The sequence below is a fragment of the Paramormyrops kingsleyae genome, chromosome 8 (genome assembly GCF_048594095.1).
Source record: "Paramormyrops kingsleyae isolate MSU_618 chromosome 8, PKINGS_0.4, whole genome shotgun sequence".
Taxonomy (NCBI): domain Eukaryota; kingdom Metazoa; phylum Chordata; class Actinopteri; order Osteoglossiformes; family Mormyridae; genus Paramormyrops; species Paramormyrops kingsleyae.
This window is the reverse complement of record NC_132804.1, coordinates 21,476,568-21,500,425: the sequence shown is the minus strand read 5'-3', so window position 1 is coordinate 21,500,425 and position 23,858 is coordinate 21,476,568. Positions and strand designations below refer to the sequence as shown.

Sequence of the window (23,858 nt, the reverse complement as noted above, 5' to 3'; positions counted from 1 at the left end):
AAAATACAGTTCCAGTAGAGCTACAGTAGCACTGCACCTCTAAGTTTGTATCAAGATAAAATACATCTCTTTAAGTAAATTCAGTTGAGAATGATTCAGTTGAACATTTCCCCTACAAATGGATTGACAAAACCAACAGCCCTCAATCAAGCGCCACAAAAGTTTGCCACTCAGTGAAGTGTTGGAGGAAATGCACATGAGAACTGGGAGCTAATCAGATTTTGCCACTCCTTATGGGGTCAATGATACCTTTCAATGACACATTCTCATGACCTTGAATTCTTATGACCTGAACTCACTGAACTGGTCGTGTCACCTGTCCTCACAGTAGGAAGCATCACTTATCTTGACTCAAAGATATCTGAACATCATCATAGATTCCTTCCAAATGAATGACTGAAGCCTTTGGACCACTTGTTGGATTGTGGACCATGCACTTTGAAGCAAACATAGTTTTTTCCAAACGTGTAGTGAGCCATACTACCATCTTCAAAAATGTTTTGCTCTCACTTGCTACAAGGCATCAGATGATGATGGCTTACCATTCCCATGCAAGCATTATGACACCCTTGGTGTGTGTTAGTAAGGTATACAGTATGCCTGTGGAATTGATACATGCAAAGGTACAGGAGGCCGTTAGAAAAGTATCATCAAACCAAACAAGGATGCAGTTATCTAATGCTGTATCTTATTGTGGAACAACATACAAAACCAGCATGAAACTGCATTATGGATGTACTGGTGGTCTACCTGACTTTGTTGAGATTAGTCAGATGGTCATTTTGGGCAAATGTCTCATTGTCATTGTCAATGCCTATTACAATAAGCATTTGAGGTCATATCACCTTGAGTCCTCTGGGTGTGTTTTTCTTGTTGAGCACCAGGCACTTAGTGATTCCTAACCTTTGGCACCATATTGTCTTGCTGAACAGTGTTTGGTTACTCTGAAGCGTTACAAATATTGCATATATTAGGTAATAAAAGATTTCATAAGCTATTATTTTAAGTAAAAACAACTTTCATGAAGTACTTTATGAGTTTTCTTATCTCAGGCCTAGGAGGTCGATGAAAACATAGAACCTTCTGCATTAAGAGCACTTATTGACCAAGAAGTCAGAAAGCTAATCCTTTCCTTAAGAATCCCAAAAAGTGAATTGAAACAAGCTGTAAAGGAAGCATTTGTTACAGCTGAGTAGTTCAGCCTCCAGTGTACGGATTCTGATTTTCAGGGCTACTTTACCCTTCTACCGACCAAATTTAACACACAGTCAAATTTGTGCTCCCATCTCCTGTAGGGCTGACATTCTGTACTGAACCTGATGTTGTCCCTAGTGCTAACACATTGCAGTTTGAAGATGAAGCATCTACCACTTCATCCACACATAGTTCATCAGGTTACAGTGGGGTAGGCTTATCTACATCCCAGACAGATGATGCACTTTCCACTTCTTCTCAAGACACACTTATTCTTTCTCCAAGGAGTTGGCCTCAAATGGCCTCAAGATTCTACAATCCCATGTTTCTCCCCAAAAGTACAAATGGTGCTTGAAAAGGCAGTAGAGGCCTTCAGAAGAGATGGCACTCTTTTGACTATCAAGAATATAAAATGAGATATAACTGAAAATCTGACTCAGGCTATTTCTGCTTATACAGCATATCCTTCAGCGTTGCAAATTTTCTGTGAGGCACTTATTTGGAAGTACCTGTGTCTGAAAGAACCAGGTTCCTTCAGCAGGGATTATTCCTGGCAGATGAGCCTTAAGGACAAGATGGCCAATTAAAGAAGGTGACTCGGCAAGTTTGGCTGTCCTGAGTTCACATGTAATGCAGTGAAAGACAAGAGCCCTGATTACAGGAAGCCAGCAAAGAAAACAGAGGTGAATTACCTGCCACCATACCCAGCAGGTTAGACTGAAGAGAGTCTGGAGAAAGAAAGATTGGAATTGCTCACTGAATTAAAAAAAGAGGGATGATACCATGGTGATAAAAGAAAAAATAGCAAAACCCATTGTGCTCAGAGCATGAGGTTGTCAGCCTATCCCCCAGAGCTGTGTATTTTAAAGACAGATGGTGTATTCTGTTTGACGCCTGTCAGGTGTCATTAAATGTCAACCCTTACAACAATTATCTCAAACAAGGAAAATGTAATTTCATGTATTGCTTTAAACAAGCCATACATTAAATTGTACATTAGGTAGCTATTCTAAAAGTGTATTTGGAGTAAGTATGTGTATTTCTGAGAAAAAAAGCCACATCTGTCTAATAATATAACCCACCTTGTGAATTATGAAACCCTAAATGTTTGAACTTAAAATGGCACCCTCATAATGAAATTTCATATATTGATTCAACTACTTATCAAGTAACTTTGAATAATAGTGTAATTTCATGTATTGATTAAAACAACATATCATGTAATTTTATGTGTTGTTTAAAACAAGATTTGATATGTAAGGTCATGTATTGCTTATAACAAGTTTTATATTAACTCCTTACAACCTTTTTGTAATAAATTGGGTCCTCCATATCTGTACCTGGGGTACTGTATCCACTATACATTGTTGCCCTTTTAATAACCTTTCATAATCACTACCCATCTTGTTCCAATATCTTGTTCATATCTTCATTCGGTTACAGCCCTTCCCCTAGACGGGACCATAACACTGTTCACCACTTGGGCGTGAGACATGCAATGTTATGGAAAAAAACACTGCAGCATTTATCTATTGATTATGTCTCTAAGGAGATCTTCAACGCTCTTCCACTTTTCTCCTTTTCTAGAGCAATGTTCAGGATATTCTGATACGTGCAGACACACATAAAAGCTCCATCTGCTAGAGATGTTTGGACGATGCGGTGGGTTTCTTTCTTTACCAAAATTGTACTGCATGATCTAACTGCAAAAAGGTCAATACATTTACCAGCTTTGTGACCAAAAAAGTACAAAATAATAATAATAAAAAACAACGTAGCATGCAGCTCTAATGTTTACCTTCTGGAATTGGCAGGATGATTCCCAATTCTAAATTTAACCCCAGTGTGAATGCTGAAATCTTTTACCTCGAAACACTACACACTAGTGGTTTAAATGAAGAATTAGGCATGGCCTGTTTTCTGTGAGTCTTATTGTCTTTTTATACTGGTGTATTCCATCCCCAATGTAAAAGCTAACCCTTATAAGTATCTATATCAGTGTGTGCATGACTATGCATTGGTGCGCTACAATTCTATTATTCTAATGTGTTTTTAATGACTTGATCTGTTGGTAATTGCAGGGGTGTTCAGTTATGTCATAGCTCACTGATTGGGTGCACTGTATAGTAAGCTATATGTTGGGTGGCCTGTCTTGTATTGCTTCTTGTACACTGAAGGACGAACAACATGGACTGAGATCTTTGCACTTTTGCACTCTATGCACTTTTTACATTCTTTTATTGTCTACACAGACAGCCCAGCAACGTAACCAATAGAAAAGTTTAAAATCCTTTTCTGAATTCTTCAGTGTTTCTCTGTGTGCGAGTCCTTCCTTGCTGCTCTGGAACTTTTCCCCTAACTACTGCACCAGAGCAGAAGACAAACAAAGGTCAGTTTAAGGTGCAGCTCAACCCTTGTGAACCACAGAGAGTGAAAACAAATGTTTATTGAGGGTCTGGCTTGGTAAGAGCAGCAATGGATGCTTAACAATTAAATGTTAGGTAGGGGCTATACTTTAGCCTGCAGAGCACTTTCCCTAACCTGGTCCTTGGGGACATTTGGGGGTATTTCTGCAGGATGTTGTGTGACATCTTAATGAGGTTTTGTGGGCCTGTTAAGAAATAATGAGCAATGTTCCCTCTGCTAAGGGCTAATTGTACCACCAGAAGAACTTCATCACCTTTTTTGTAGTTAAAAAGTTCAAAAGAATTCCCTGCCTGGGATCAATAAAGTATCTTTTATCTAATATGTGGAACCCTAATTTGGCAACTTTGCATCTTCATACTTTCTGTAAGGGTAAGAATATTTCAAAGTAATTAATCAGTTGTGTAATTGGCCAGGGATATTGAATTGAGCAATGTAATTACTTAAGTCACTTGTCATCGTTTTAATCATTTTATGAATGAATGAGAAGTCTTTGTTAAACATCCAAATCGTTCAGATGAAGATGTTATTGTACATTAAACTAAGTTCCTTCTGAAAAACTAAGCATGAAAGCCGGTGTGCAAAGGTTCCCCCAAGATCTTCAAGAACTTCTGGGGGCTGTTGAGTGTATAACCATGTTGGTTACTTGTTGGTTGGTGCAGAGAGTTAATCTTAATTAATTAATCTTTTCTGTCATTTGAACTTGAGCCAAACCTCATGTAAGAAAGTCCTAAAATATTCTAAACACATCCAGACCGCCAGTTGGAAGTAATGCAATATTGCAATTTGTTTATTAATTTAAACTAGGTTTTTGATGCCCCCCCCCCAGCTGACATGCCACACTATTACACAACCAAAATCTTTAAACAAAATAAAGCACACCATGTTTTGGCTGGCATTCAAATATAAACTATTGTATGAATCAATTTTGTCAGGTAATTATGTGTCCAAATATGTGTCCACTTTGCAAAATATTTCTTAGTACTCAAGGAAGAATATCCCAGAATGACATCCCTTCCAGTACAACAGAAATGCATTTCAAGCTAACTGAAAACTCTTGCACTGGACTGACATCTACTGTTTGGGGTAAGCTTCAGTCACCCTTGGTGTGACCCTGTAATAGATAAGAAAATTGTGCTAGAGTTAAAAAATTGTGAGATGGATGTAAAAAATACACTTAAAACTTAAGCTCTTCATGGCCGTAGTTAATATATGTGTCAGGCTATATGTACTTTAAGGCTTTCTGCAAAGCTGTGTTCCTATCTGAAGTATTTTGTAAACCTACTGTATAATAATATAGAAATCAGATATAGAAATCAAAACAGGTAGTTTGCAATTCAATTGCACTGACATTTGGTCACATGCGTTGCCCTCTTTCTAAACCCTCTCGTTTCACACACTGATAAAGCAACTGTTCTTCATTAGATTCTAATATCTATAAACTTTGTCTTCCTTGAACAGGATCAGGGATATGCAAAGGCTGTTAATAGCCTGGGATGGTGTGGGTTAGGCCTCCGTGTCTGTGATCGGAAGGTTGCCTGTTTGAATCCCATCCTTAGGAGAATAGTCACATACCCAAAATGTGAAAAGAAGCAAACGGTAAGTAAAGCATCATTTCAGGATCAGGTATGTGAAATGGTAAATGTCTCTGCAGAACAGGACACTGGAAAATGTGCAAGTGGACGTTATAAAATCAGAATATAAGCATGCTGGATGTAATAGCAGAAGTGCTCAGAGATTGTACCTGGGTCTTTGGGGGGGATGGACTTCAGCAACAAGCAGAATGGAAATGATGCCAGATGAGGTGCAGAATCTATTAGCCACACCAGTAAAGTGTCTCAGGAGACACCTAATCACATCATCTACCTATTTAAGATTTTCTCCGCAAATGTGAAACAGCTGGTGCATCTGGCACCAAAAGTATCTTTCAGCATTGTGTTGTTTTTGTTAACCCACTTTTATAGCCAGTGCTGTAGAACCCTGGCCAATGTTTACAACCAGCTCATTACGGTCCCCTTGCACACTGGGTCATACCCCGCTTTGATCTGTGTCTTTACAATGCATTCTGTTTGCGGGGAAACAGGGGCTGAGATGTAACAATATATTCTGTTTCTGCGATGGAGACCAATGCACGGTGCTCCTTTTTGGTGTGGCGGTTTTTCTGCTTGTAATGTTGCGCGATGCTTGTAATGAAACTTATTTAACGTTTTTGTGTATTGTGGGGCTGATATAAATTTATCTTGAGTGAATATAGAGGTTGTTGCCATGCATGTCGTTTATTATATTTCTTAGAAAAGTAATGCCTTTGTTAAACTGAGCGCTAGGAACAAACAAAGAACTATTATGTTTTTCACATACACCAATCAATCATTAAATTAAAACCACCTTGTGTTGCTACCTCTGACACATCAAGGCATGGACTCCACAAGACCTCTGAAGGTGTCCTGTGGTATCTGACACCTAGACATTAGCAGCAGATCCTTTAAGTCCTGCAAGTTGCAAGGTGGGGGCTCAGACTTGTTTGTTCAGCACATCCCACAGATGCTGGATAGGATTGAGATCTGGGGAATTTGGAGGTTTAGTCAATGCCTTGAACTCTTTTTCATGTTCCTCAAACCATTTCTGAACATTTTTTGCAGTGTGGCAGGGCACATCTGGCTAAAAGAAGCCAATGCCGTCGGGGAATACTGTTGCTGTGACGGGATGGGCTTGGTCTGTAGCAATGTTTAGGAAGGTGCTACATGTCAGAGCAACATCCACATGAATGCTTGGACCCAAGGTTTCCCAGTAGAACATTGCCCAGGGCATCACACTGCCTCTGCTGGTTTGCCTTCTTCCCACAGTGCATCCTGGTGCCACCTCATCCCCAGGTAAATGACACAGACGCACTCTGCCGTCCACATGATGTAACAGAAAATGTGAATCATCAGACCAGAGCACTTTCCTCTATTACTCTATGGTCCAGTTCTGATGCTCATGTGCCCATTGTAGGTGATTTCATTGGTAGATACGGGTCAGCTTGGGCTTGGCTATGCAGATGTGGTGCACTGTGTTCTGACGCCTTTCTATCATAGCCAGCATGAACTGTTTCAGTAATTTGTGCTTTCACTCCCCATGCGCATCACTGAACCTTGAGTGCCCATGTCCCCATTGCTGGTTCACCGGTTTGCCTTCCTTGGACCCTCTTTAGTAAGTAATGACCACTGCTTAAGGGGAACACCCCACAAGACCTGCCATTACTTAATCTCCCTTAATCCCCCTACCAACTGCACTTCTCCGAGTTGCTCCACGATTTTACAAGTACTCCGCCGCAGACTTCAAACGTCTTAATAATGACCACTGACTCCCTAGAGAAGCTGCCTCCGCTGCTTGCCGAGCAGGCATTTCACGCCGGTGTCGTTATATTCATTGTGGCTTGAGGCGCTATAGAACTTTTCTCCACTATGACAATACCAACATCTGTACGTTCTGGACAACTCGGCGTCGACCAACTACCTGTACCCAGCGTGCTGTTAATTTTAACTATCTCCGTACTCTACCCCAGACTTCATTCAAACCACAACTTGTAAACTGTGCACTTTTGAATGTTCCCTCTGTTTCCACTAAGTCATCTCTACTCCATGAACTGATAATAGAAAACAATGTTGACTATCAACGAAATGTATCCCTTCCTCCCCTGATGATATTGTCTCCACTTTAAACACAATCCTATCTGACTCATTAGATCTTGTTGCCCCCTTGAAAACCAAACTGGTCTCCTTTACTAACCCTGCTCCATGGTATACCCCTGAGCTTCGTTGTATGAAACAGAAAGGCTGGCGACTTGAGCAACTACTCAAGAAAACTGACCTTTCTGTCCATGCTGAAGCATACAAAGAACATATGGCCTGTTACAAGGATGCCTTACAAAATGCTAAATCTGTTTACTATTCTAGTGTCATAAACAATAATAAGAACTCTCACATCCTGTTCTCTACTGTCAGAAGATTATTCAAGCCCCCTGGCCATAACATTTAAACCCACTACGGAAAGCTGCAATGCCTTCCTTCAATTTTTTGATACCAAAATTTCTGATATTTATGCTTCTCTGGACAGAAACCACTCAGATGCTAATCCAGTCTTCTTTTCTCCTCCTAGTGTCCCAGCTCTAACTAGTTCTCTGACTAACTTTTCATCTGTCAGTGTGTCTGAGGTTCATTACATCATCTCTGTAAGTAGCAGCCGTCACCTTAAAAAGCCCGGCCTTGACCCATCTAACCTTGCTAACTACTGTATCGCCCGATCTCTACTCTTCCTTTCTTTTCTAAAACAGTAGAACGTTTAGTTTACTCTCAGCTCCTTTCCTTCTTGCAAAACAATAGTTTCCTTGAACCACTTCAGTCTGGTTTTTGCCAATTCCACAGCACAGAAACCGCTTTAGTTAAAGTTTTAAATGATCTACTAGTTGCAACTGATACTGGTGCCATAAGCCTCCTTCTTTTGCTCGATTTAAGCGCAGCCTTTGATACAGTTTCACACGCCATTCTTATCCAGAGACTCCACAATCTAGGGGGCAATCTGTGGGGCAGCGCTTAACTGGTTAATTTCCTATCTCACAGAAAACATTTTATTACCCTATCCGGTCAGACATCAGACATATCAGCTGTCACACGTGGCGTTCCCCAGGGCTCTGTCCTGGGGCCACTGCTCTTCATCATTTACATTCACCCTCTAGGCCAGATCATTCGCCGCTTTAATCTAAATTTTCATCTTTACGTCGACGACACCCAGATCTATGTTAGCTCCAGCTCCATAAACACCCTTCCACTTGCATATATAGAAACCTGCCTCTCTGAAATCAGATCATAGATGAGGCATAATTTTTTTAAAAACTTAATAGCGATAAGACTGAACTAATTGTCTTTGGGACAAAATCCACACTTGACAAAATCAGCCCAATAACCCTCAAATTGGACCACACTACCATCTCTCCATCTCCTCTGGTCTGAAATCTTGGTGTCACCTTTGATCCAACCCTCTCATTTGACGCACACCTACGTGCCATAGTAAAAACAGCTTTCTTTCACCTGCGTAACATCACCCATATCAGGCCATACCTTTCAAACTCTGCTGCCGAGTTCCTCATTCATGCCTTTAATCTCTAGCCGTCTTGACTACTGCAACTCACTACTCGCTGGGATCTCTGCTAAATCTCTCCATAAACTTCAGATAGTTCAGAACTCTGCTGCCCGCCTCCTTACTCACACTCGTTCCCATCAGCACATCACACCCGTTCTGCAGAGCCTGCACTGGCTCCCCATAAAAGAGCGCATTCATTTCAAAATGCTGCTTCTGACATTTAAAGCTCTTAATAATCAAGGTCCCCCATATCTTACTGATTTGCTTCTACCCTACCAGCCTCCCCGCAGTCTTAGATCTTCCTCTACTGGCTCTCTCCTCATCCCCCCTTCCAAATTACATAGCTATGGTGACCGTGCATTCTCCCGTTTCGCTCCCCGCCTTTGGAACTCACTACCTACTGCCATCCGTTTGTCGACCTCTGTTTTAGATTTTAAAACCAAGCTAAAAACCTCTCTTTTTGCTAAGGCATTTAACCTTCCATATGCATAATGTGTAATCTGTTTTCTGTGTACTTTCTCTGTAAGGCGTCTTTGAGTTCTTGTAAAAGTGCTATATAAATAAAATGTATTATTATTATTATTATGCAATGTCAGCATGCTGTGTAACATGGCTCTGAGAAATAATGAGCTGGAAGCAGGATGTAGCTGGATAAATTTGAATATCATTGTGAATCTATACTGCCAATATAAACTAAGGAAAGACCCTAGTATAATGAATAAATCACCATGGCAGTGTGTACTTGAAAGGCGCTATACAGTTAAGGTGAATTGTACTATTAGAGGAGGCCAGAGGTAAGAAACAGCTTTAGTGACGTTACAATGCATTATCCAATCTATGTAATAAATGTATAAATTCTGTTAAAATGATCTTGCACGTATATCATCTGACTCTTTGTATAAAATGTTTAGCCTTGAGCAAAGGAGACTAAGGGGGGATATGATTCAGGTCTATAAGATTCTAACGGGTCTGGATGCTGTTCAGCCAAATGACTATTTCAATATTAGTCTAAATACTAGAACTCGTGGCCATAAGTGGAAATTAGCGGGAGAACATTTTAAAACAAATTTGAGGAAGCACTTCTTTACACAGCGTGTAGTCAGAGTATGGAATAGTCTTCCTGCTAGTGTAGTGGAAGCTAAAACCCTGGGTTCCTTTAAATCAGAGCTAGATAAGATTTTAACAACTCTGAGCTATTAGTTAAGTTCTCCCCAAACGAGCTTGATGGGCCGAATGGCCTCCTCTCGTTTGTAAATTTCTTATGTTCTTAATAAATACTTTTATTCTAACCTGTTTATGTTAAGTCTGTTGTACACTTGGATACAGGCGTTAAGATCTTAGGTTCTTGTAAACATCTAGCTCTATAGTAAATGCTGCTTTGGATCATCAGCCAAGTAACAGAATTATATATCACCATCTTGAGGACACAGACATGAAATTCTTTATGTGTTTCTGTCTGATAAAAAAACCATTACTGATTACAGCTATATATATATATTTTTATACATGTACTTACATACATTTACCTAGTTTTTGGAACTCAACAAAGTTGTTTATTTTTAGCAACAAATGAACTCTGTTGTAAAAGCAATGGAGGCTGGAATTATCCAGGACCCTAAAAATAAAATTATTATGGTTAACTAGCTACTTACCAAATGAATTAGCACTTGATAATTGAATACAGTTTTACTGTTGAATAGTTATGTGGCTTGACAGGATGTGGTTTGGGTTAGGTACTGCGGCACACACATGTAAACGCGCACGATGGCCAGTGAAAGATGGGAAGTAAAGCAGTTGGCTACAGTGACTGCTTCTTCAATCAGTCAAACAGCAGGAACATGCTGTGCTTGTGGATAGGACCTGCTGTGAGTAGTAGTATTTTCCAATGATCTGTCTGTCAAAATGCAGCTGTGCTTTCTTGCTTCTGTCTTTGGTTTTATTTTAATCTCATATGTGATGTACTTTGAACTGCATTCCATATATGAAAAGTGCCATATAAATAACGATTATTATTATTGTCACTGATTTTTTGATGCCTGGATTGTTGGTTTTATTTTTTAAATACCAAATTGTAAACCTGTGTATCTGGACTGCACTGCACATGGACAGTAAACCAGTCTTAAAACATTTATTTCACACACATTTACACAGGCACACACATGGCAAACATCTTTATAAACCTATTAAGTGTTATATCAAAATACAAACTGCTGACCTATATTTTCTATTTAAAATAAGCTGCAAATATATTAGCTGATTTATTTGAATTAGTGCAAAATTTGATTATTAGCAGTCCCTCTTCATTAAGCATATGGTAAAAATTAGAAAAAAGTGATTAGCCAAACGTGTTTTATGCTAACAATATAACTAACTGTTGTGTAATTACACATTATATTAAAATAGTCGCTTTTATGTAGCATTGTCAGCATCTAAACACATTTATACAAGTGTTGCCCCTGCTATGCAATAAAAACATACATTTATAGCAAAACGCAACTTTAAATGTGCAAAATATTCCATTTCAGGAAAGGTAACCAAACTCAATAAGCCAAATGCAAACGGCAATGTGATAGCAGTCCATTAGTTAAAGTACCGCGTGTTTACGCACGGCTTTCCTGCAACCCTGCTTGCGGCCCGACTCCCTGTATTTGTCAGCCTGGTCAAATATAACGATCCAAACACAAAGTACAAAACAGTTAAAAACAGTCATCCCCCTCCTGCAAAAACACTACTATGCACTTCATCTTTCAGCCATAAAGTTATTCCCTTGTAATGCTGTAATACTATTTAAACTGTCTAACTCACGGGCCCATTAAAATATACTTTTAATTAAATCTAATTTGTAAACGTTTTTGGAAAACGTGACTGAGGAAAACACACAAGTAAACAAATCATCAGGAATGGTTTTAGGAATCCGGCTTGGAAAAAAGACTAGGCCTAATTAATAAGGAGAAAATTGTATTAAAGATACGTAATTATGTAGTTTTTATCTTATAATCACAGGCAAAAGATATCAATATTCCACAACTTAAGTTCAGAGTAAATAAATTAGCGCAGAATGCCGGGTTCAGCTTTTCCATTTTGAATCCTCTCCCCATTTAGGCTACTTCACTGCAGACAGTTGCGGTTTCGGTTATTCGCAAGTTGGCCGTGAACAACTTAACCGGAATATTTCTGGAGAAACTCGCAGACAACGTTTAAGCCAAAGATATACAGGCCTAAACAATACTAAAAAGTTTATCACATATAGACAATACAATATAGGCCTAGCCTACGAAAATTAGTAGCATTTTATATTTACTGGTGCAAGTGGTACTATATCTTTAATTTTAAGTTATTTTTATATAAAAAAAAAATATTAAAAGAAAGAGGCTGTGGGAGCTACGGATCTTTGCCTGGGAACGTCGGGCATCTCAGTTTCAGCCACCAGCCCCCCTGACTTAGCTGTCTCTGTGACCATGGAATATCAGTGTTTCTCACAGTAACCTTTAAACTTTTCAGTGCTGTTCATTTTGCATATTTAATAATGGGTCGAAGTATTATTCGCTATAATTTTCACATTCGCGGGATTCTTCCGCCCCTAACCCTTGCGAATGTGAAGGGGTGTCGGTACTTGCGTTTGTAGTCGCGGCTACATAAATAACATTTCTATCAGGGTAAATACTTGTGTCTCATAAGATAGTTGTCCATTACCGTACTGTATCGGTTTTTTTCATAAATTGCATTAAATATTTTAACTGCAATTTAAAACATACTAAATATGCCTAAGTGTGCTTATACTTTTAGAAAAATAACATAGCTATTACAAGACAACGGCCGGTGACATCTACGTCCGAGTCCTCGTCATTTTCCCCCAGAAATAATACCATTAGAATGGCCTTTTTCCGGATAGGGATGCCCTCCGGGCGCAGGTACTCAGCACCTCGGGTTGCCAATACGGCAGTAACACACGGTCTTAAAGAGGCGGCACTGGCAGAAGGCGCAGTACTCGCAGCACATGGAGTTGGGCGTCTTGCAGCTTCCCCACAAAGGGACGCAGTTGGCTGGAGGCGGCGGTCGCTTGGTTTTGGTGCTGAACTTGTTCTTTAGAGGATGCAAGGAAGGTAAACTTTAGAAATTTAATTGTTTTGTAGTAATAATATTCATCATCATCTTAAGTTACACGTAGCCCGTAAACTGAACCATAAGTTCTCGAAGGCAGTCCAGTTGATTAAATAAGCATTACACGAAGCAAATTATTACGGGGAGAATTCTCGCGGTTTACCTGCAGTGGAACTTTTCCTGTATGTATAGTAATTCATTCTGTATGTGTAAATATTTAATACATACTCTGACGTTTAATATCTGTATCATGTATAATTGTCGATTGAAATAAAAAAACGACTTTGAACGAATTTCAAAAAGAATTGGTCAAAGTAAATAAGCTGATAGTTATTTTATTTTCATCGAGATTGCTTTATTAAATAACGTAAAATGTATTTTTATATCGTTTTGTACGGAGTCCCCGAAGTCCCATAGAGTGATTTTTTTTTATCTTGTGCGCACAAGATACGTAACTTGTGCGCAAGTTACGTAACTTGTGCGCACAAGTTACGTATTGTAATTCCTTACAATTACAATATTTGTAAGGAACAGGTTAGCTGCCGTACTACGTTTGCTAGAGTTCTAGGTTAAGCTGCATTTGCAATTTTCAAGCGTTTACTGATTTCTCAAAAATGATTTTATTGACATAATTAGATAGACGAATTGCTGTGTGTTTGATGTTACTAGCTTGTTTAATCGAATCGTTCTCCTAAAAAAAACATTGCTGGCATCAGGGTACAATATAATAAGATACAGTAGCCTTGCAATTAATATTACTCGAAGGAGTAAATGCAACGCTTCTGCGCACTACTTTGGCATTAAAGAGTGAGTTACACGGTCCGTGTGAATGGTCGCGTGAATGGCCGCCATGAGGTGAAGCGCTATGAACAATAGTTTTTTCTTTCACTATCGGTAATCATAGTAAAATAGGTATAAACAGGTTCAATAAATACAATAAACAGGTGTCAGTAATGATGTATTTACTGTACCTGTTTATCATAGTGTATTATTATTATGATTACCGATAACGACTGAAAAAAAAGTATTGTTAATGTCGCATCACCTCTGTCGCGACCATTCATTCGGACTGTAACTATCTTGTGGGCACAAGAGAAAAAAAATCACTCTATGGGACTTCGGGGGCTCCGTAGTTTGCACGTTTTTAAATTCAAAATATAGTTTTTCCTTAATACATTTCTTTACGAAGACAAGTTAATAATTATATTTGTTAAATTTGTTTCAGTGTATTCTAACCAGATCGATTAGATCGAGTGTAAACAGTAAATAAAAAGCAACAGTAATATAACAATAATTGTTGTTGTTATTATTACGGTTTAATATTGTTGAAACTATGGGATCGAAACTATGACAATTCAGAAGTAATGAAACATGGTACTTGTAGTTTTAAAACTTCTGTAGATTAGCAATGTTTGGACTATACATAGGTGTCATTCTGTTATCAACTGTGTATCTGGTTTTAGAATTTAAATTCTAAAACATTTATTCAAAATAATGTTTCAGTATCGTACCTTTTTCTGTTTCTTATCAGGCTTCTTGTTTACTGTTTTTGGTAATTCTGAAAACAAAGAATGTTGATAAGTAAAGACAAAAGAGACATGTATAAAACTGTATTTTGCATCATTGATTGTCAATTTTACATATGTAAGTACCATTGATGCATTTGTGACCTAGATTTACATTATACTAACATTTATAGATGTTTACCTAGACATGTTAAAGTGCAGCACACTGAAGTGTAATTCTTCCAAGGCATTTCCTCTTATTTTGAGTCTCTAAGAAAGTAACTTGCAGATAAAATTCATCAGCAGGTTTAAAAACGCTGGCATATTTGTTTTGCGAATGCTGTTGCGTCATTCTCATCTGCTGTGTTGTTGTGCTGATACTACACCATAAGATTATCAAGTAAGACATTTCAGTAACGCTTTACATTAACTGCACCTTCATAATGTATTGAGTATTCATAAAACATTCATACACATCATGTATGTATACCTTAACATCCTAACATCCCTTCACATGTGTAATATACATTAATATCAAACATTATATAATAATAACAAACATTATAATTGTATAGTCATGTAATGTTTGTTATTAATGTATATTAACTTGCTCTACAAAAAAAAAAAAAGAGCAAGTTGAGGGAGGCGTAAAAACAATTTCCCCACGGGGATTAATAAAGTGTTCATTATCATTAAAGCTGTTATGGGAAGTTAGGATGTTAAGGTGTACTTGCATGCTGCTTATGAATGTTCTATGAATGCATTATGAAGGTGCACTGAATGTAAAGCGTTACCGAAATTTCAAGTTGTTGGTGAATGAATTGTCCCCCAGTCCTTCCAACCACCCATCTCTTCCTTTGTTTTCATATGTGCCAGAGTTACATTTATGAAGTAATGTAATGTTATGTTATGAAGTATGAAGTTCTAGTGCTGCTCTCTTTAAGTATAACAGTTAACAATAATCTTTGAGTCTTGTCAAGTAAAGATTATCACTTATAAATAATGCTGTTTATCATGTTTAATATTATATATTAAGTTTTCTTTTATCGTTTGTTCCCTGTGAATAATTTGGCTAGAGTTGCAATCTGCTTGCATGTTATGGAAAGCGTGAAGCATATAGCATTTGAAAGCAACATGGTGTGGTGATGGTCTACAGTGTAAACGCTACACCGAACAACAGAGAAATGAGACACCCAATTTTGGGCAGCATGCAACTGAATGTTTTGTGAGCATTTTGCAATCTGATAGGCAAACAGGGAGGCGACATAAATGCCTGAAAAGTCAGACTGACCTACGATTAGGACGGGGGGAGGATCAGAATGCGTTTGCTCTTGTAGACTGGCTGAGGAAGAACCATTGCTGACAGGCTTTTCTTCGAGGATCATGTGTGCATAGAGCATGAGGAAACTGACAGAGGCGAGAATCAGAGACAACAGCAAACACTTGGCACTCATATCAGAGTCCGCTCTTCAGGCCGCTGGAATCTGCAAACATGAATAACACCAGTTGGCAAAATCCCACTTCAGCTCTGCTGAAATTTTTTTGTATTTTTAATAAGTTAATTTTCAAGGACAGTTCAGTACACTTGTGTCAAGGTCTTTTTTGGGTAATTCAATCTTTTGTATCCAGACGATTATTATATTAACAATATGAGTTATTTCTTATTAAAGAAAAGTATCAAATTCAGAGTAAATAGCAGAATTGATATGGTGTTTAAATTATTATGTTTTAATGTAAACATTATAAACATTATAAGAAAATAAATGAAGAAATGACAGCAAGCTATTACACAATTTGAACTAATCTCAAAAAAAGGAGCACTAGCATATAGGTCTTGTGATATCAAGTGTCACTTGGAGCAGAAATCTTTGAAATTTTGTTTCTCCCGCAGAGATTTCAGAAATCCTAATGTTTAAGACCAAGTCTGACTGGAACCATAATATATGAGTTCCTAAAATACCAAGTAGGAAGGGTCTACAGAAGCTCAGGTAGATTGCAGTCATTGAAGTTGCTTCTTCTCTGCTATTTGAAGTTCATGTATTACTAAGCAAAAGGTTAAGTGTAAACCCTTATATGTACATTCAGTTTATATGTACATTCAGATTTTATTTTGGTTCCAACCAGAGGCTGTAAGAACATCTTACAAATGACATGAAGTCAACTACTAAACTGTTCAGAAAGCACAATGACATACTAAATCATTTCAATTTCGATTGTGGTTAAATCACTCTTTTGATTCCAGCACTGGAAAATGCAACAATATTGGTTGGCCAATTTATGTATTCAACCTGAGCCAATTGTAAAAATAATCAATTACAGCTTTAATGTCATTATAATTACACAAGCTACTGAGAATTATTGGTCTGGTTGTTTCAGAAAAATTCTCGATTAGTAATTTTTTTTCTAGTATCAAAAAGATGTTGGAGTTATGTTTAATAAAGCCTGATATCATGACACTCCAGTTTTAAAGGGAATAATGTAATTTTTCATGCACATTAGTTTTTGTATTTATATTTGTGCCCACACTTTCTAGATTAGATTTAAATATTTTGTTATGAAAAACCTCTCCTGAGAAGCATGCTTGTATGGAAATTTTGTGAATTGGAAGTTTTTAATCATGCAGGCTAAACTGTTTGAACCATTAGAGACATGAATCTCGTTTAATGTTCCCCAAATTCTTTTCCCAAAAAAGAGTCAATGTTGAGATGAGAGTCTCTATAAAAATCCAGCTTTTGCATTAGAAAAATATGATTTCTCAAAATTACTAGTGGGGGAGAGTTGGCTTTGGCAAATCTCTGAGACAAACTGATTTTTTACGGTTCTCATAGTGCAGTGATGCCCCCCCCCCCTTCTAAAAGACCATTTATATTAAAGTCAATTATCTCTTGTCTTGGGAATCAAAATAAAGTAAAATTGTGCCTTTGATATTCAGAATATATATATATTTTATGTCTGAGCCAGTACAACATAATAAGGTCATTTGCATTTTTTAAGTTTGTCATGCCTCATTTTTGTTGGTGAAAAAATACAAAACGTTTTTAATTAGACAAGGTCAGATTCAGGCTATTATTTCTATATATCTATAAAAACCAATAACACATGCATCCAGTTTCATTTGTAGCTAACTCTTTCAAGCAATGTTTTTTGCAACTGCCTCTGTTTGTTTGTCGCTATGATTACTATGTAACATCACTGTTTGCTCCCTAACAACTTGCTGTCGCAATCTAAAACTAACATGCTGACAGTGTACACCAGCTCTTGATACATTATTATTTGTCTGCCAGGGTATAGTGAGGACAGTGAGATTTGACTGGAATACTTATACTGCAGACACAGTTACACAACAGAAAGAAGCCTGACTTATAAAATTTGATCACTGGATCCGTGAAGCTAAAGATTTGTGAATAAGAACATACACACTGAAATTTTATAAGACAGGCTTCTTTCAACACACGTTTTATATAATATACAAAGTAACATGCTATAAATAATGAACAGGCTAGGAATTATGTAGATTGAATTTTCATTTTAAAACAAAAAGGAGATTAAATCCAGACAAATTACTGGGGCATTCGAAAGCCAAGGCCTACACGAATATTTGTCGCAGTAATCATTGTGCCATAATAATTCAGAAATACTCTCTGTTGTTACCATCATTATGTGTGCATGTTATATCAGTTCATAATAGTTTTGAATAGTTTTTCTATGATCAAAGCTTTGCAAGTTTCCAGTGCTGTGTATTGAGTGGCTTTGTAAAATCACCAATGGTAATGTATTAAAATACGGTACAGAAAGTCCTGAAATATTCTCGAAATGCAACTTGAATTGAATTTCAATTCAATATATTTATCAACATAAATCATGCACAGTAAACATGCATATTATCAACTGTGGAAGAACAACTATTTATCACATGAGACATATTGTGGCTGATTTATTTTAGGAAATTCTTAGAAAGAAAAAAAATATTTTGATGTCTTTCTAATTGTTTGACATGAAATTATATTCAAACAAGCAGGAAAGCCAAATTATTACATATATATTCAAAAATATATATAAGTGAATGTTACTATCATCTTAAATTTAATAAGAATATTTTAATTACTCAAAAACACAATATCAGTCTGCCAGAAGTGTTTATTTACTTTATAATGAAATATTTAATTTAAGAAATTTATGATATAGCATGGCAAAACATGAGCATTTTAGAATGCTCTCTATTAGCACTCCATATAGAATAGCAGGAAATGTCATAATATTTATCACACTTAATGGTAAATATAGGCCCCAGCATCCTAGTTCAGAGCTCCAAAGTGCTGTTGTGAATTATACTGAATATTTCCAGTCAGTTTTCAGACTAATTCTGAGCCTGATAGCCCAGCTTTGATTTTTATCTTCGTGTATCTCTTCTGAAAGCTACAACAGAAGCATGCATGCACTGTGAGGCTTTTCGAAAAAGCCAAGCTCACCATGTGGAATTGCAGAAAAATACAAATCTCTCCATGCATTTATGCTCGGTAGCAGACACAAAAAAATTAGCCAGGAATCATTAATACCTTCAAAAGTGCCTTCTCCGGGTCGTTGCTTCGGAAAAACCTGCAAGTACTTTCCCTCTAGCTTCCTCCTCTCTTCCCTTTTGGTTTTGAGTCTGTCCTTTCACATCCGTTAATGAAGAGAAATATCATGAAAGTCGTGCAGTGGTGGAATCTAGGAAAAAAGAGCGATGGCATATTGAGACAGGGGCGGATCCACGCTTTTTGTTTTTTAAAATAAGGAGGGAAAAATACAAGATGGTACAGAAGGTCAAAGTTTTTAAAGGAGGGGGGGAATTATCAGATTGGGAATTATTTTTACCTCCATCACAAAAAAAAATAGATGCTGGCTCAGATTCCACCAATGAGTCGGCCCATCTTGACATCGCCCAGCCTGTAATGCACCTTGTTCCTCGATTCCACAGCTGAGACTCAGGGATCTTGCTCTTTTCTAATGCTTGCATGTCTTTACCAGTCCAAATAATTTAACCTTCCAGCTAACTGGCACTGTCATATCTGTGCTTCCTTGGCTTGTTGCACAAACGCTGGAGGTGTACAGTAGGCAGTGCACCACCTTTGTTTCGGTGAAGTCTTCTCTCTCTCTCTCACTCTCTCTCTCTGTCTTTCTCTCTCTCTGTGTCATACATGCACGCAGACACATACACACACACACACTTCTTGGGATATGGTTTTCATTACCACTGGGCTACATTTTAGAGCACATTCCTGATCTCTCTTTCACGTTATTGAGCAGGCAGCATTGCACTGGTGCTTTAGGGGTGACCAGGTTTCTGTGCTGCTAGCTCAGTGTATGTGAGGCGGTTCATGTTTATAATCTAAAAAGATTCTACAAGTCATCTTTTGCATTTTGGCTTGACGATCGTACGTCTTGCTCAGAATACCAAAATAAGTACCGACCTTTGCCTCTGGAAATCTAGCCTAGGGTGTGATATTATGTATGTGGCATATATTACTGCTTTGACACAACTGCAGATCAGAAACATTAATACAAGTGTTGGAACATAAAGTCCATTGAGACACTTTGCGAGAAATTTTGCTGAGACTATTATACTTAGTTTTCTGTTTTTCTGATTTTCATTAACAGAAAAACATTTATATATTTTTTTGCACCATTCAGCAACACAAACCTTTTTTTAAAGATGTGTTTTTATGTTATTGAAGGTTAGTATTAAATCCATGATTTTTTTTTTACTTAGGCTTACTAATATTTTGAAATTATTGATTTATGCAGCTATTTATGCAGATATGCGGTGCATAGGCAAGAAATGAAAGGAAAAAATGGGGCTCTGTTCGTAGACTGAACACTCTGGTTTTTTTTTTTAAATATATGTTCTCCATAATCACGTCCAGTGCCGCCGAACCACAGCATAAGGTCCTCATTTTTGGGCTTAATGGACAGCAGTCAAGGCTGCTTGACCAACATCTGACCGCACCACCTGAAGCCTGTTCCGGAATAACTGTCAGAAATGTATTTGTTTCTCATTATGGCACATGCTAGTATTATACTACGACTGTAATAAAATTCCATCACAAAAATGAATGTTTTACGTATTTAATACAATTTTTTTAGTTGTTGGTAGCATTCATTTGATTTTTGGCGATGCAATTAAATTAGTCTTTTGGCTGCAAGATAGGAATCCTTGTTATGTTACGGCTATAAGTGATTTACTATTTGGTGGGTTTTAGGTACTGTAACTATGTGATACAAATGAATTATGTTACTTTGTAGCATACTTACATATGAGACAATGACCCATTTTAAATTTAAATTAATAATCAAAAGGAATATGGAATATATTTTATTTAATATTAAATGTATTATATATTATTTGAATGATGACAGCTGTATGTCCATTCAAATCTCGAATTTCAGTGGAATAACAGTCCTTCCATGAGAGTGAATACTCAGGTAAAAGATAACAGGCAAGCAATTAGTCATGAAATATGTTATGAATAAGTTGGCCTATGAGTGCCAGTCTGCCTGCCTTTCTGTAATAAGTTTGGCTTATTGGATTTGAGCTGCAGGATATGCCTGTAGTTTAACCCCCATCTCCTAAGCATTTCCATTTTCACGTTTTCAACACAGATATCTCTGACTTTTGCTCATTTGTCAATTTTATGGCTGGAATTTTTTGTTCTTAATTTTTATCTCAGATGTTTACAAATGAAAAACTAATAACATGTTTTTCTTCTCCTGCTTTAGTCCTTGTATGTATCCTTTTTTGGGTGCTTTATGCTAGGGAATAAACATATTACGTCATTTTTAGTGAATCACCAAACAGCCTAAATCAAATATTGTTGATCCCAAGAGACAGTAATTTTTCTTTATCAATAATTTAACATACATTTAAAATAATAAAACCTCAATTTGATATTTATCATGGATAATAATTAACGAATTAGTCTTGAGGGCTAGATTAAACACGCACATAAGCCCATGAACAAATGATAAGCAATTGTCTGTTTGATTTGATTAAGAAGTGGGTTTAGTTTTCATTCTAAAGGACTGCTTAGTACGGAAAGACAAGCCCTCGTATAGCCAGTTAATTACCAGTATTGGTGAGGTTTTTTTTTTGCTGTATTGTTTATCTGGGGGGAAAATGTCAACTAATAGTTGTGTGAAATACCAGGGCTGCTAGTGATTATATGGAGAGGTGTCAAGCACACCGAACAGCAATGCCCTTCCGGTCAGGAAACAGGCACCATTAGTGGTGATCAAAAGCCATCGAACGTCAAAGCAGACATTTTAGGCTTAGGCAAGAAAGCGCATCATGCCAAGGGAACCAATGCCTCAGACCTCAGACATGCTACACCTTACGTGCCAAGGTCACTGTCAGTGAAACAGAAACAGTTTTATGCGAAACTGAAAGGGTAAAGGGGAAATAGGAAACAGGGATAGAAAAACATAGCAGCTGAAAGTGAAACTTCATGAAAAATTGCTGTAGCCCTCAGTCTGACTTATACATGATTAAAGTCACCATCATCCTATACAAACTTTATTTATAAATCATAAAAATTCATATCACCCCTAGATGTGCAGATTTTAAATTCATGTTAATGTTATTAAAATACTAATAATTATGCATGTGACAGTTAGCAATAAAAACACATTACAAGTGGAAATCATGTTTGCATTTTAGGACGCTGCAATATTCCACAAGAACCTGATATTTAGCTAACGAACAATGCTAGCATATTTTTCCTAGAGGGCGCCACTGAAAACACATTCAAACATGCCTGTAATGCCTTTCCCAAAAATTAACACTAAATAATAACATAATAAAGTCTTCATAGGACACAAATAACCATAATACTCACAGTAGTAAGGCACATTAGCTTTGATACATAAACAGGTACTGAACTGTATGTTGTTTTGGAAACAAATTTGAAACAAATATATTTTTGTTATCATTCCAATTTCATGCATACATTACAGAAATGTAAATGCTTAATTACATATTTCTTTTAATGTCCCAAAATATTATCAGAGAATCCATATTGCATTGTCAGTTGAAGCTAGAGGCTTCACACGGTAATTTAAATTAAACAAGATACTGTAAAATTCCACAAAGTATGTACTTTGTATATTTACCAAATTGCCTATTCAAGCAAAAGGCTTGTCCGTATATTAAGATGTGGGACAACATTCAGGGTTAGAAAAGACCTATAAATATTAAGAAACATATTGAGAATTTTTTATAGAGTTTAACTAGTTTATTATGCTCTGCATTTACTGCATGGTTATCAATATATACTTGAATAGCTGATATCAAGATTAGGAAATTATGCCTCATTTAATAAGGGTATGCAATACATATTTAAATTATCTTTATTGTAAATTGCTACATATGTTTAGGTCTAAAAAGCATGCTACTAAACAGTTAATAAAAAATAAGATAAAAACACGTAAAGCCCCAACCACTTTCAGTAGGTAAAAAACAACTTTTTGCCTCAACATATAGGCGAAAAAAATACCATACATTTAAAAACAACCTAAGATTTGATTGAGACTGAAAAGCTATATCACAAAGTACATTACTTTTTCCAATGAGTTTTACTCACATTAAAAATATGTATTCAAAATATTTTATCAAAACTGAGTTATGAACAAAATTGCGACAAATTATCTTAGTTCAGCTGTGCTTGGTTTGGAAAAAAAAACAGTGTGAAAATGACAGTAACTAGAAAATTCATGCTAAAACCATGGCAAAAGAACATTTAATTACTTTGATAGTAACTTTCTAACTACTTTACTTATAGCAATTCTGGAATAGAAGGTTAATGGAAAATCAAATTTATCCATTTTGTAATCATTAGAAACTGACAGTTCTTTGGGCATACAAATTGTATAAATTCCAAAATAACAAAAAGGATCATATTTTGAAATGTGTGTATTTATACATTTAAAGCATTTTATCTCTACATTCCATTTTTGGATTTTAACGATTGAAATCACGATTTGCAAAATCAGTGTTTCTGCCAGGAAAAAAGGATTCGGATTTTTTTTTTCTTGGTTTCCATAACGAAACAAATTGTTCTGAAATTTGTGGAGCATCCTGTAAACAGATATTTTCTGTTTCAAGTAACATAAAAAAGTTGCTTTTCTGCTACTGGCCAACTTAAGATTTCTTAAAAGGAACAGAAGAGCAAAGAGACTAAACATCTTTCACCTTACTGAAAGTAACCTTTCTTTAACATATGGTAAAGATTTGCTATGAGATCTGCAATTAGAAAAGGGGGGAAAAATCAGCACAGACGAAAGATTACTCTTTTATTTCAGGATTTTTTCGCACACTTGCCATTGAACGATGACAGGAAAAGCCACAAAAAGAGAAGAGAAAAATAATTGCTAGTTTAAGTAACGACTGCCTTACCTTGTAAAACTGTCAGAGACAAAAGGTCTGTTTACCTCTCTCCCACTGTGAATAGCTGAGATGAATACAAGTGACATTTACGGGCACAT

General features: G+C 36.9%; 1 protein-coding gene across 1 annotated transcript; it reads right to left on the bottom strand.

Annotated features, from left to right (window-relative positions):
* Positions 1 to 10,848: 10,848 nt before the first annotated feature.
* asip1 (agouti signaling protein 1) lies at positions 10,849 to 19,450 on the bottom strand. Its single transcript, XM_023795291.2, has 5 exons — positions 19,197 to 19,450; positions 18,899 to 19,049; positions 15,634 to 15,826; positions 14,349 to 14,395; positions 10,849 to 12,819 (listed from the first exon to the last, which is right to left on the bottom strand). Exons 3-5 carry the CDS (start codon positions 15,794 to 15,796, stop codon positions 12,652 to 12,654), a joined length of 378 nt encoding a protein of 125 aa, XP_023651059.1. The 5' UTR covers positions 15,797 to 15,826; positions 18,899 to 19,049; positions 19,197 to 19,450; the 3' UTR covers positions 10,849 to 12,651.
* Between the last annotated feature and the right edge of the window lie 4,408 nt (positions 19,451 to 23,858).

Excerpts from the sequence above, each read along its gene's own strand:
- asip1 (XM_023795291.2), bottom strand. The coding sequence starts at position 15,796 with ATGAGTGCCAAGTGTTTGCTGTTGTCTCTGATTCTCGCCTCTGTCAGT. Across the intron at positions 14,396-15,633 it reads TCCCCCCGTCCTAATCGTAG|AATTACCAAAAACAGTAAAC; the intron begins GTCAGTCTGACT and ends CTTTGTTTTCAG. Across the intron at positions 12,820-14,348 it reads CTGATAAGAAACAGAAAAAG|AACAAGTTCAGCACCAAAAC; the intron begins GTACGATACTGA and ends CATCCTCTAAAG.